Raw genomic sequence first — 12,978 nt, forward strand, 5'->3', positions numbered from 1 at the left:
GAGGAAACCGGAGCACCAAGAGGAAACCCATACAGTTACAGGGAGAATGTGCAAACTCCACACAGACAGCACCCGGGGTCAGGAAAGAACCTATGGTTTAGCTAATAACTTTCTACATCCCAGCTTTCTACCAAAGCCATACCACCCAGTTGGAAATACCATTTTATATCAGAAAAATAAACAAAATCGATTATTATTTCAAACTTCAGAGTAAGTTTTTATGTGTAATATAACAAATAATTCAAAAGAAATGGCAATACATTTTAAAACTAGATAGTTTTATCACAATTATCACAAGTACATTCTGGTTATTTCATGTTAACTAAAACACAAAGCAAAAAGAGTTTCTCAAATGCATCTTACAAAAATAAATTGTGTATATTACAGTATGTTTTATAAGCATTATGAAAAAGGCTGTAATGATTAGGCACAGAGGCTGATAACATGATCTCGATGTCAAAATAACAGATTTTGCTTCAACATATATCTGCTTGTTCCCAGTATTCACATAATTAGTGGTGGCAGAATTTCAGGCACTAGAAGCATCTAAATGATTATCATCACTAAAAGGGAAGATTATTTACAGTGGAGAAAGTAGATGAGGTTGGAGGAGGTTCAAGTGAACTTTTGCCTCACCTGGAAAGACTGCTTGGGTCCTTGGATGGAGTCGTGGGGGGAGGTAAAGGGACAGGTGTTGCATCTCCTGCAGTTGCAGGGGAAAGTACCTGGGGAGGGGGTGGTTTGGGTGGGAAGGTACGAGTTGACTTGGGAGTTTCGGAGGGAACGTTCTCTGTGGAAAGGGGTGGAGATGGGAAGATGTGGCCAGTAGTGGGATCCCGTTGGTGGTGGCAAAAATGTTGGAGGATTATATACTGTATGCGACGGCTGATGGGGTGGAAGGTGAGGACAAGGGTGACTCTGTCTTTGTTACGAATGGGGGGAGGGGGAGCAAGAGCGGAGCTGCGGGATATCAAGGAGACCCTGGTGAGAGCCTCATGTATAATGGAAGAGGGGAACCCCCGTTTCCTAAAGAATGAGGACATCTCTGATTCCCTAGTATGGAACACCTCATCCTGGGTACAGGTGCAGTGTAGACGGAGGAAGGGATAGAGTCTTTACAGGAAGCAGGGTGGGAAGAATTGTAGTCAAGATAGCTATGGGAATCTGTAAGTTTGTAGTAGATGTCGGTCAATAGTCTTTTTTCTGTGATGGAGACGGTGCGATCTGGAAACGGTAGGGAGATGTCGGAGATGGTCCAAGTGAATTTGAGTGCAGGATGGAAATTAGTGGTGAAGTTGATGAAGTCAGTGAGTTCTGCATGGGTGCAGGAGGTAGCACCGATGCAGGTGTCAATGTAGCGGAGGGAGAGTTTGGGGATAGGGCCAGTGTCTGCCTGGAACAGGGATTGTTCGACGTACCTTACAAAGATGCAGGCATGCGAGTGCCCATAACTACGCCTTAGATTTGGAGGAAGTGGGGGGAGTTGAAGGAGAAGTTGTTGAGGGTAAGGACCAGCTCTGCTAGGCGGGGGAAAGTATTGGTAGATGTAAATTGGCTGGTTCTGTGGTCGAGGCAGAAATGAAGGGCTTTAAGACCCTCGTGGTGGGGGATGGAGGTGCAGAGTGACTGGCCATCCATAGTAAAGATGCGGGAGTGGGGGCCTGGAAAACAGATGTCATTGTGGAGACAAAGAGCGTATGAGGTGCCTTGGACATAGGTAGGGAGAGATTGGACCAGGGGGGATAGGATGGTCGAGGTACAGTATGTGGAAATTAATTCGGTGGGACATGAACAAGCAGAAACAATGGGTCTGCCAGGACAGTTCTGTTAGTGGATTTTAGGGAGAAGATAAAATCGGGCCGTGTGGGGCTGGGGAGCGAAAAGGTTGGAGGCTTTAGAGGGCAGAGAGATGGAAGTGATGAAATGATTAATGATTAAGGCCTGGTGCTCATCTGTGGGGTTATGGTCCAAGGATAAGTAGGAGGAGGTGTCTGAGAGTTGTCGCCTGGCCTCAGTCCTGTAGAGATCAGCACGCCAGACAACCAAGGCACCTCCTTTGTCGGCGGGTTTGATTATCCAGTCAGGGTTGCTGCAGAGTGAGCGGAGGGCTGAATGTTCAGGTGGGGTGTGGTTAGAGTGAGTATGGGGAGTGGAAAATTTGAGGCGGTTGATGTCCTGCCAGCAGCTGGAAATGTCAAGGTCTAAAGAAGGTCGAGGTCCATCCGGGGGAGTCCAAGAGGAGGGGGTCCGTTGGAGATGGGAGAAGGGGTCATCACTGGGTTGTGAGGACTCCACATAGAAAAAGGCGCGGATGCGGAGGCGACGGAAGAAGAGCTCTACATCGCGGCGGACCTAGAACTCGTTGAGGTGGGTGGAGGGGAACAAAGGTGAGGCCTCTGCTGAGGACAGACCGTTCCGTATCAGGAAGGGGGATGTCAGGGGAGATGGTGAACACATGGCAAGGGTGGGGTTGGGGTCGGATGAGGGCAGGTGAGTAGATGGAGGCCGAGGCGATGTCTGATGGGGGGATGGTGGGTGTTCAGAGAGGGGCATGAGGACTATTGTATGGGTGGGGAGTGGCTGGGGCCACCTGGTTAAAAGGGGAAGGGGAAGACCCAGTGGAACCGCCACTGAGGTTCCCTGTAGGAGGCCGGGAGCAGTAAGTGCATCATTGTATTGGTATTAGATTATTATTGTCACGTGTACAATAATTTAAATGCTGACGAGGCAAATCATACTATCCGCAAGTGCATCAGGCAGTGCAAAAGACAAAATAAACAATGTGTAAAATAAAGTGATACAGAGAAAATGCAGATAGCAAAGTTCAAAGGCTGCAATTAGGTAGATTGGAAGAACAGGAACTCCTGAGGTCTTTTCAAAACTCTAATAACAGTGGCGAAGAAGTTGTGCATGAATCTGATGCTATGTGCTTTCAGGGGAGTAAAGAAAATTACTGCAATGTGTGTGGTCCTTAATTATGTTGCCTGTTTTCCCGAGGCAGCATCAAAGTGTAGATGAAGGCAGATTTGCACGATGGACTAGGCATTGTATTCTGGATCATCCAACACAAGACAATTCTAATTAAAACTCAATTTAGCCATATTATTTATAGGCCCTGTAAATAGACTGCTGTTCCAGCAACCACAGATTGTAAATGATGAGGTTTCCAAGTCCATGGTATTAGAGGGAAGATACCAGCATGGATATAAGGTTGGCTGAATGGAAGGGCAAAGATTGGTGTTCCACAGGGATCAGTGTTGGGGCCACTACTCTTCACCTTGTTTATCAATGATTTGGATGAGGGAATTGAAAGCTTTGTGGCCAAGTTTGCAGATGATATGAACATAGGTGGAGGAGCTGGTAGTGTAAAGGAAGCAGGACTTGAACAGTTTGGGTGAGCATAGACTATTTTCTAAATGGTGAAAGGATTCAGAAAATTGAGGTGCAAAGGGATTTGGGAGTGCTGGTGCAGGATTCCCAAAAGGTTAATTTGCAAGTTGAATCAGTAGGAAGACAAATGCATTGCTAGCCTTCATTTCGAGAGATCTAGAATATAAAAACACGGATATAATATTGAGGCTTTATAAGGCACTGGTCAGACCGTATTTGGAGTATTGTGAGCTGTTTTGAGCTCCATATCTAAGGAGGAATGCTGGGTTGGAGAGGATTCAGAGGTTTATGAAAATGATCCCAAGGATGGTGAGCGTTTGACAGCACTGGGGTGACCTCATTGAAACCTACCAAATAGTGAAAGGCCTGGATAGAATGTGGAGAGGATGTTTCTATTAGTGGGAGGGTCTAGGACCAGAGGGCACATCCTCAGACTAAAAGGACATACCTTTAGAAAGAAGATGAGAAGGAATTTATTTATTCAGAGGGTGGTGAATCTGTCAAATGAATTACACAGATGGCTGTGGAGGCCAAGTCATTGGGTATTTTTAAAATGGAGATTGACAGATTCTTGATCAGTAAGTGTCAAACATTATGGGGAGAAAGCAGGTGAATAGGGTTGAAAGGGAAAGATATATCAGCCATGATTAAATGACAGAATGGGCTAAATGGCCTAATTCTGCTCCTATGTTTTATGAACCAGGACAACAGTAGAACACCACCACCCACAGGTTCCCTCCAGGTCATGCACTATTCTTATTTGAAAATATATCTCAATATTGTATCCATCAAAAAGAAAATTATTTAAGAGGTGGTGCACCAATGTTAACCCACAGTCCATATCTGAAACTCTTAATCTGTCGTCTCAATGTCATATGCTATAGGTCCATCCATCGAGAATCCCAAGTAAAAGGATACATTCTCAATGCTGAGACCACTTCTCAGCTTGCCCAAATATGCAGGTCTCACAGAAATTTTGACACTGCCAAACTCAATGTGCACCTTGTTATCCTCCCCTGTTCTACCATTCATGCGAAGGAGAAGCGTTTTGACTTCATGTTCTTTCCAGATCTCTCCAGATTGCCATAAGGATTTGAGATGTCGCACCTTGCTGAAAAATTGATCAATTTCTGCTTTGTGAACAAATCTCTTCAACCCTTTTCTTTTGCAGAGGTAGAAATGTGCAACAGGATGTTTGGAATGACTCATTCGTGCATAACGCCCTCGAAATGATTGCTTGATCGCTGTTATGATTTTCTGAAGAAATGCAAAATCTTCATCAGACTCATTTTTTGTAGTTGGCCAAAATAATAGGGAACCCAAGAAATATGGTTCAACGTAACCATAGTCAAACCCCACATCCCGCAGAACTTTCTTCAAAAGTACTCTGAGTTCATCATAAGTTTCAATTTTCTTGGAATTTGGTTTGACACAGTTAAGCACAATGTTGGCCAAGATAAAATTTAGTTTCTCTTTTGATAAATCTTCCTTTGTTGATTTCTGGAGAATGAATTTGTAGTTAGCAACAATTTCTTCCATTTTATTCCCTGTTTCATAATTATTTGTTAGGAACTCAAGTAAGCCAGCAAAGCGGTCTGCTTTGTGGAGCTCTAAGAACTTCTTGTGATCTTCCAGCTCCAGTGTTAGGCTGAGTTTGGGATTGCTCTTCTTTGCTGAGATGTTTTCCAACTGTGATAAATAAAATACTTCAGTGTATTTACGAAAACAATCTGAAACTTTTTTACGACACCTTGAGTCAGCTGTTTCTCTCTCAATGTACCTTGTTTTAAAGTAGACAAAATAATCTTCAAAAAAGTCAAAAGCTGTTTTCATCGATGTCTGAATATTAACCAGATATTGGTTGTATTCATCAACTATTGAACATAATTCACCATCAACTTTGTTTTCCTTTTTAATGTGCTGAAGATTCATGTTAGCTGAGAGGAAATGCATTAATTCCTCTTTATTCCCACTGAAGAATGGGATCATTCTGATAATGTCTATAACATACAGAGCAACTTCGATCTCTCCCAAATAACCAGAAGTATTGTAAACATCAGATTTTAATTTACTTCTCTGTTCCTGCCAGTTAGCTCTATCCTCCTTCATTTCTGTCAGTTGCTGTGATTCTCTGAAAGCTTCTGAAGCACATTTTGCAAGGTCCAGGAACTCTCTCAGTTGACTAGGAGACACCACAGTTTGTTTGTCAGCTTCAACTGATTCAATCCGGTATTTTAATTTACTTTTAAAAACTTGGCCCAGTGTGTCTCTTATGTATGAATTGTCCTTTGCCTTATCTTTGGCCTTTAAAGCCCATTCCAGTGCTGAGTCAAAATCCTTTTTAATCCGATACAAGTGTCTTGCCAACACCTGTGAAATGAAGGGATTTTGATCAAACTTGTTTGAGGCTTCAGTCAAAACACTTATGACTTGATCACTTCCTTCCTCCTTCTGTATTGCTTCAATTAAAGGAGAGAACAGTGTATCTGCTTCATCTCTATGTTCTTTTCGCTGTCTGGTAATCAACATACTGTACGTGTCTTGTTGGAGTTTCTCTTTACCAATTCCTCGTTGGAGAAAGATGTTTTTATTTAGCAACATAATGACAATCTGACTCTTGGGAAGATTGTAAGAACTCTTCAATTCATCTAAACAACGATTTGCAATCAGTGGGTGGATGATCCGAATACCCTGGTATCTCCCATAGTCTTCCACTTCCATGCGAATAAGTAGAGTAGAGTAAGTGCCTATCACATCTTCAAACTTTTCAGGACCCCAAAATGTGGTCTTTACTTGACCAAATCCCAAGAATTCTTCACATTTAGAAACAGATATTGAAGAATCTTTAACATGTGAGTTCAGCAAAGCTAAAAATGAGACCAGCTGTGCTTGTTTGCTTGAAACATCTAAGTCCTTTAAAATATTATGGACTACATTTTCAATGTATTTTTCATCAAAATTTCTCTTCATGATCATGAATGAGTAGAAATCTTCAGGTTTTGTGTGTTGCTCTTCAATCTCGTCAAGTTTTAACTCAAATAAGCGCTGTTCATCTACAGTCAATTTATGTTTCAGAGCAATACTCTCCAACACACTCATTTTTGTGCTCTTGATTGGATTCTGTGAGCGCATGCAGTTCAAAATGATTACCAATGGGTACTCAACCCGTAGACCTTTCTTTGCAACAACACTTTGAATTGAGTTATGTAACACATGCACATTTTCTAATTCTTCAAAGTCATCTACCAAAAGTAATACAGGTAAGTAATCAGAGTTACAGGAAGTTTCATAGGTAACCAGATCAACGACTTGTCTTCCAATTTCTAAAAGGTCTTCTTTACTGTCCCTAAGTACAGCACATCTAAACTTTTTTCTTGAATCCCACAAAACATGCATGGCCAAAGTTGTCCCACCACAGCCTGGATGATGAAACAAACTGATAATCTTCACACTTATTGAAGAGGGTGATTTTGCATGAATTAATTCAACAAGAGGGTCGTAACTGTTTCGTTTGATAAAAGGTACTTTTGTAGAAAAGTAAAAATTCCACCACAATGCTTTGCCACCTCTGTAAAATTGTTCTTCCTTAGATTTTTGAAATTCCTTAAACCGATTTGGATCGGTTTCTATATCTGTGCCCTCACATTCATTTTCACACAGGACTTCCAGTGCAGTCAAGAGTTCCTCATCTTTCTGTTGAAGAACGACAGATGCTGAAGATGCCATGGGTAAGAATCGCCTTGTGGACCGAGTGACTGACTTTAATTTCAGAACTGTATCATTGACTTCTTTAATGCTTAAGGCAGAAACACATCTATTTGTAACTTCATGTGAATCACATGTGCACTTCATAAGGTCCTTCCAGCGCACGGATGTCTGCTCACTTTCACAGATGCATATCATGTCTTCTGCCCCTTTCAGTTCTTGGTAAAATGAACAGAAAGTTTCATGGAAAGGATCTCTTTGTTCTTCTACTTTAGATAAGAGCAAAAATACTACTAGAAATTTCCCCTTTGGCATGATATCTGCTCGGCACAGAAATGAAACCAGTTTCCTGACGTCTGCAGCTTGTTCTTTATACCACTGTTTGGGCGGCAAAGGCTTGAATGCCTGATCTTCAAGGTCTGATCTTCCATTACAAAAGATCCAGCTTGTTTGGTTGTGCAATTTAAGTTTTGCAATGTTTTCACAGAGTGATGTTTCAATATCATGATAATGATGAGGGAAGTGAAGATTCGCAATTTTTGCTTTACGATAAGAATGACATGTACCACTGGTTACCGAATCAGGATCATATTCCAGCACACAAAACCAGTTAATTTCATTTAGAAACTCAAAATGCTGTATTTGATTCTGTTGTGATTTGTTCGTTACCAATATGTACCATTCATAATAGGATGTGTCGAGCATGTCTGATCCACCTGTAATCATCCTAGTCAGCTTGTAGCCCTCTTGTTTCTTTGTTGGCCTTTGTGGTTTCTCTTCAGCAATTTTTCGTCTCTTTACCAAGTCTACCAATGTCTCAATGAGAAATTTGTTGTGCTCTGCGTCTCTCACTGTGATATTTTTATTTCCCAGTATATCTCTGGAGCTGCTTCCATCGCGTATGAAAAAATGTTTCTCCTTACTCCTCATCCATTTTTTGTCAGTTTTAGTCAACATGTGAATATAATACAATGTAGACTCACAGGTGCAGGAGCTTGGTACAATGTCAACTTCAATTACAAACCTTCCTAACGAAGTTTGATCTGGATTCAAAACTTCCACAAATCTGGGTGGTCGAATGCACTCTTTTGCATCTGCAACATCCTTCTGATCGAAATAAACCACAAAACTGTTGGAAAGACAATCAACATAGTTTTCTGTGCTCTCCACAGATACACCAATAATCTCACCATGTCCATATCCACTTTTGGTGTCTCCTACACCAAAATGGATGGTCCCATTTGTTCTGCTATTCATACACGCAGCTGAGAATCTAAAAACCTCATTGCTAAACTTCTTCATCATATCTTCCTTCACCTCTACACTTGTTACATTCTCGGGCAAATTAAAAAGCTTAAACTCATGCACTGGGTCTACTAGATTAGAGGGCCCGGTTTCAGGAGGAAGGATATGGTTTTGTATATACCTTGAACCTATGTGACGTTGGTCAAATGGATATGGTTCACATTGTGGTTTTGAGATGTTTTCTTTTGACTGCAGTTTACATGTTCTGGCTCCTGATTCAGCGTCAGACTGTGTCTTTGCAACAGTATCAATCATCCCTTGTGTACATTCTTGTCCTTTGATCTCACTTTTCTCTGATTTTGACGAGCTGACGTTAGGTTGTGCCACTTTGTCTGTAGAACTGCTGGATCCAGGTCTACTCTTCGTCTTGTGATGTTTTTGTGAGGGATTCTTTGCTAAATTAGAGGTAACTGATTCATTGTTCTGCCCCTTTGCATCACCAACCTCAGGTGCCTTGCAAGTAGAACCACCTGTGCCTGTAGGAAGGAGACTTTCAATAGCCGTTGGCTTTGTGGCTTTCTTTGACCGTTTGATGAATTCATCACGTTTACGTATCATCATGAAGGCTGGTCCAGCCTTTATGCCCATTTCAATTATGTTTGCTTTCTCAAGCTCCACCAACACAACTCCACTGACATCTTCATTGCACAGTGTTTCGCCATATTTCGGATCAAGTTTAAGTTGTTCAATCACCCAGGATTTTACGTGCTCTTTGGTCCACTCAGTCATATTATCTGGTAGATCGCAGGAGTTGCTCATCTTTGTTTCTTCACCTTGAATTAAATTACAATTTCTTCAGGTTATTTTTTTGTCAATTTAAATAAAAATTATACAATTATGCTATTTTACATCAAGGCAGGTCATCTGTTGTCCTGACCCTGCCCTGGAACATCGTGGTTGCTTGCTCCAAATGCTGGATACTGGGCAATTCAGCAGGGTGGATGCACTCGAGAGGATGCCTCAGCAAGGCAGTCCGCTGCTCACACAGAACACAGCTGGTACTGCTCCACCCTCAGCTCACTAGCTGTCAAAGCAGTCACTACTATTGACGGAACAAGGAACTGCAGACACTGGTTTACCAGGAAAGACACAATATGCTGGAGTATCTCAGCGGGTCAGGCAGCATCCCTGGAAAACATCGATAGGTGACATTTTAGGTCGGATTCTTTTTCAGAAGTCTGAGTCTGAAGAAGGGCCCCGACCCAAAACATTACCTATCCATGTTCTCCAGGAATGCTGCTTAACCTGCTGAGATCAACGCTTTGTGTCTTTCACTGCTATTGAATGTTTGTGAATGTATTACTCTCTACCGACATTATTCGTGAATATATTCATATCTTCCAACCTTATTTCATTAGAGTGGGACAGTGGGAAAAATGGATACTTCCTTCCCCTTTATGTTCCCTGTGTCCTGCCTGGATATGCACCCATTTCCCCAACTATCCTGCCCCTTCTCCTGCCCTCTTCCTCATATATCCCTTCCTCTGACTTCACATTTCATTCTCTTCTCTCCTTACCTTACACCTTTTTTACTTTTCTCTCTCTCTAGCCTTTGTCCACTTATTTGCAAAACAAAATCCCTCTCACCTCAACCCACCTGTCACATGCTAGGCTTTGTCTGGCCCCGACCTCATTTTTCAGCTTTCTCTCCATTACTACAATCACTAAAGGGTCAAAATACAACCTGTCCATATCCTCCAGAGATGCTGCCTGACATTTTCTGTAAACAAGTACTTGCAATTTCATTATTTCCATTCCAATGTGACAGCTGGTTCAAGGAACCACCGAATTTGAGAAATGAAATCGAATGATTACATATGCTAATTTGAAATACAATAGGAAATCCTCATCTAAAGGAAGTCCTTGACCCTGAACATAAACCAATTCTCATCCCCGACGAGCGCGAAGCCCTCCGCTCACTTCGCAACAATCCCAACAATCCGGACATTATCATCAAACCTGTTGACAAGGGAGGTGCCGTTGTAGTCTGGTGGGCTGACCTCCACCGTACTGAGGCCATATGCCAGCTGTTCTCGGGAACTATATATATACATTCCTCGATTCTATCCTATCCCCCATTGTACATTCCTTCCCATCTACATCCAGGGCACCTCACACGCCCTTCAACTCTTCAATAACTATTGGTTTCCAGGCCCCCGTTTAATAATCTTTACCATGAACGTTAGGTCCCTCTACACTTTCATACCCCACCAAGATGGCCTCAAGGCCCTTCGTTTCTTCCTTGAACAAAGACCCACCAATCTCCCTCTACTAACACTCACCTCCACCGAGTGGAAGTTGTCCTCATCCTCTCCGACTTATTCTTTGACTCCTCCCACTTTCTCCAAATCAAAGGCGTAGCACTGGGCACTCCCATGGGCCAAGCTATGCTTGTCTTTTGGTCGGCTATGTCGAACAGTCCTTATTCGAGGCTTACACTGGCCCTATCCCTCAACTCTTTCTCTGCTACATCAATGACTGCATTGGGGCAATTTCCTGCACCCGTGCAGAACTCATGGACTTTGTTAACTTCACCACTAACTTTCACCCTGCCCTCATCCGAGATGTCCTCATTCCTCAGCTCACATAGATTCCCCTCTTCTGTCATAGATGAGGCCCTCACACGTGTCTCATCTGTGTCCTATAGTTCTGCTCTCACTCCTCATCCCCCAGATGCACCAAGAACAGAGTTCCCCTGGTCCTCACCTTTCATCCCACCAGTTTCCGCATCCAACACATTATCCTCCGACATTTCTGTCATCTTCGAAGGGATCCCACAACTAAACTCATCTTTCCATCTCCACCCTTTTCCGCCCTCCACCGGGAGCACTCCCTCCGCAACTCCTTAATTTACTCGTCCCTTCCCACCCATACCATCGCCTCCCCAGGTAGTGTTCCCCCACAACCTGTCCTGATACCTGCTCTCTCGACTCTATCCAGGGACCCCTACAGTCCTTTCAGGTGAGACAGAGGTTCACATGTACCACCTCTAACCTCATCTACTGTATCCGGTATATCGATGACACCAAACTTAAACTCGGCGACCATTTCACTGAACACCACCGCTTGGTCCACCTAGACCTACGGGATCTCACGATTGCCAACTATTTCAACTCCCCTTCCCATTCCCATACTGACCTTTCCAGCCTGGACCACCTCCATTTGTGGATGGGTCTGATTCGCCTTTCCCTCTCCCGGCCCCCCCCCCCCCCCCCCCCCCAACCCCTACTTTGTCTGGAGAGTCACGGACCCAAAACATCACCCGTCCTTTTTTATCCAGAGATGCTGCCCGACCTGCTGAGTTACTCCAGCACTATGTGTGTATCTTTGGTATAAACCAGCACGAGTGCAGTTCTTTGTCTACATCGTCTCTCCACTGAACAAGCTCCTCAGCAGTTGCACCATTCCCTAGTTATTGCAGCGGGAACACACAAGTCCTGCGCAAACTCCCGACCTCCCCTACACTCAAGAGACGAGGTACTGAAGAGGTCTGGGGAAAGGCCACGACTCGAACATCACCTATCCATGTTCTCCAGTTACTCCAGCCCTTTGTGTCATTTTTTTTTTGTAAACAGCACCTGCAGTTCTTTGTTTCGACATTGCTATTCAGCCATTTTATCCCTCACCCTGGCACATAATATACCACTTATGATAAACAAAAACAAAGTGGTGGCCCATGCTTTCACGCGTCCCCTTTTTGGTGGTTTTACAAAGGAACTGATCGTTTAAGATCGAAAGTGCTGGAGTAGCTCAGCAGGTCGAGCAGCTGAGCTGCTGAGATCACCCCCCTCCTCCCACGACACCCAGTCTGAAGAAAGTTCCCGTCCTGAAACATCTTCTGTCAATTTCCTCCCCAGATGCTGCTTGTCCCGCTGAGTTACTCCAGCATTTTGTGTTTTTCTCAAGATTCCAGCATCTGCAGTTCCTGGTGTCTTCGTGATAATTCAAGACAATTGAAACAAACATATCTCAACCATATAAGTGAAGCATAGGAACCGACCTGGGCCTTTTCCAGCGCCCTGCATCTTTCAGTATCAGAGGTCCCGATCCCCTCATAGAGCGGACAGAGAGAGAGCTCCTGCCATCGCTGCTGCGTCTCTGCCTCGGTCCGCGGAAGTGCTGGGATTACAAAAACCTTCAGTTTCGATTCTCCCTCGACTTTTATTATTTACGGTTGTTACGTTTCCGTTGCGCATTTACGCCGACACTTTGTAAAACACGGAAGTACTTGCAAGTCAACAGCGGGCGGATTATCCAGTATCTGTGCCAGGATAATGGTGAGTATAAATTATTGCAATCAAGTATGCCTTTCAAGCCGTAAAGATCGGTTGGAATTATATTGTTGTAATCTACCCCGGGGCTGAAGAAGGGTCTCGACCCGAAGCATCGCCTATTCTTTCTATCCAGAGATGCTGCCTGTCCAGCATTTTGTGTCTATCTTCGATATTATAAAACTTCGCCGTCCATAAGCAACTAATTCGCCCAACGAGTAAACACTAGGTCCTCACGTCCTTCGCCACGCCCGTGGGACAGAGTACACCCTTCAGAATAACTTAGGTGCCTGGTTCCAAAGTAGAC

General features: G+C 43.5%; 1 protein-coding gene across 2 annotated transcripts; it reads right to left on the bottom strand.

The window, feature by feature from the left end:
* Positions 1-3,872: 3,872 nt before the first annotated feature.
* On the bottom strand, positions 3,873-12,772 carry LOC116989388 (sterile alpha motif domain-containing protein 9-like). 2 transcript variants are annotated; one of them, XM_033046727.1, is made up of 3 exons: positions 12,401-12,771; positions 4,202-9,173; positions 3,873-3,992 (listed from the first exon to the last, which is right to left on the bottom strand). In XM_033046727.1, exons 1-2 carry the CDS (start codon positions 12,423-12,425, stop codon positions 4,243-4,245), a joined length of 4,956 nt encoding a protein of 1,651 aa, XP_032902618.1. In that variant the 5' UTR covers positions 12,426-12,771; the 3' UTR covers positions 3,873-3,992; positions 4,202-4,242. The 2 variants fall into 2 exon arrangements, with proteins under 2 accessions (XP_032902618.1, XP_032902625.1); XM_033046734.1 differs by lacking the exon at positions 3,873-3,992 and having other exon boundaries at positions 4,110-9,173; positions 12,401-12,772.
* Between the last annotated feature and the right edge of the window lie 206 nt (positions 12,773-12,978).

Source organism: Amblyraja radiata, chromosome 2 (genome assembly GCF_010909765.2).
Source record: "Amblyraja radiata isolate CabotCenter1 chromosome 2, sAmbRad1.1.pri, whole genome shotgun sequence".
Taxonomy (NCBI): domain Eukaryota; kingdom Metazoa; phylum Chordata; class Chondrichthyes; order Rajiformes; family Rajidae; genus Amblyraja; species Amblyraja radiata.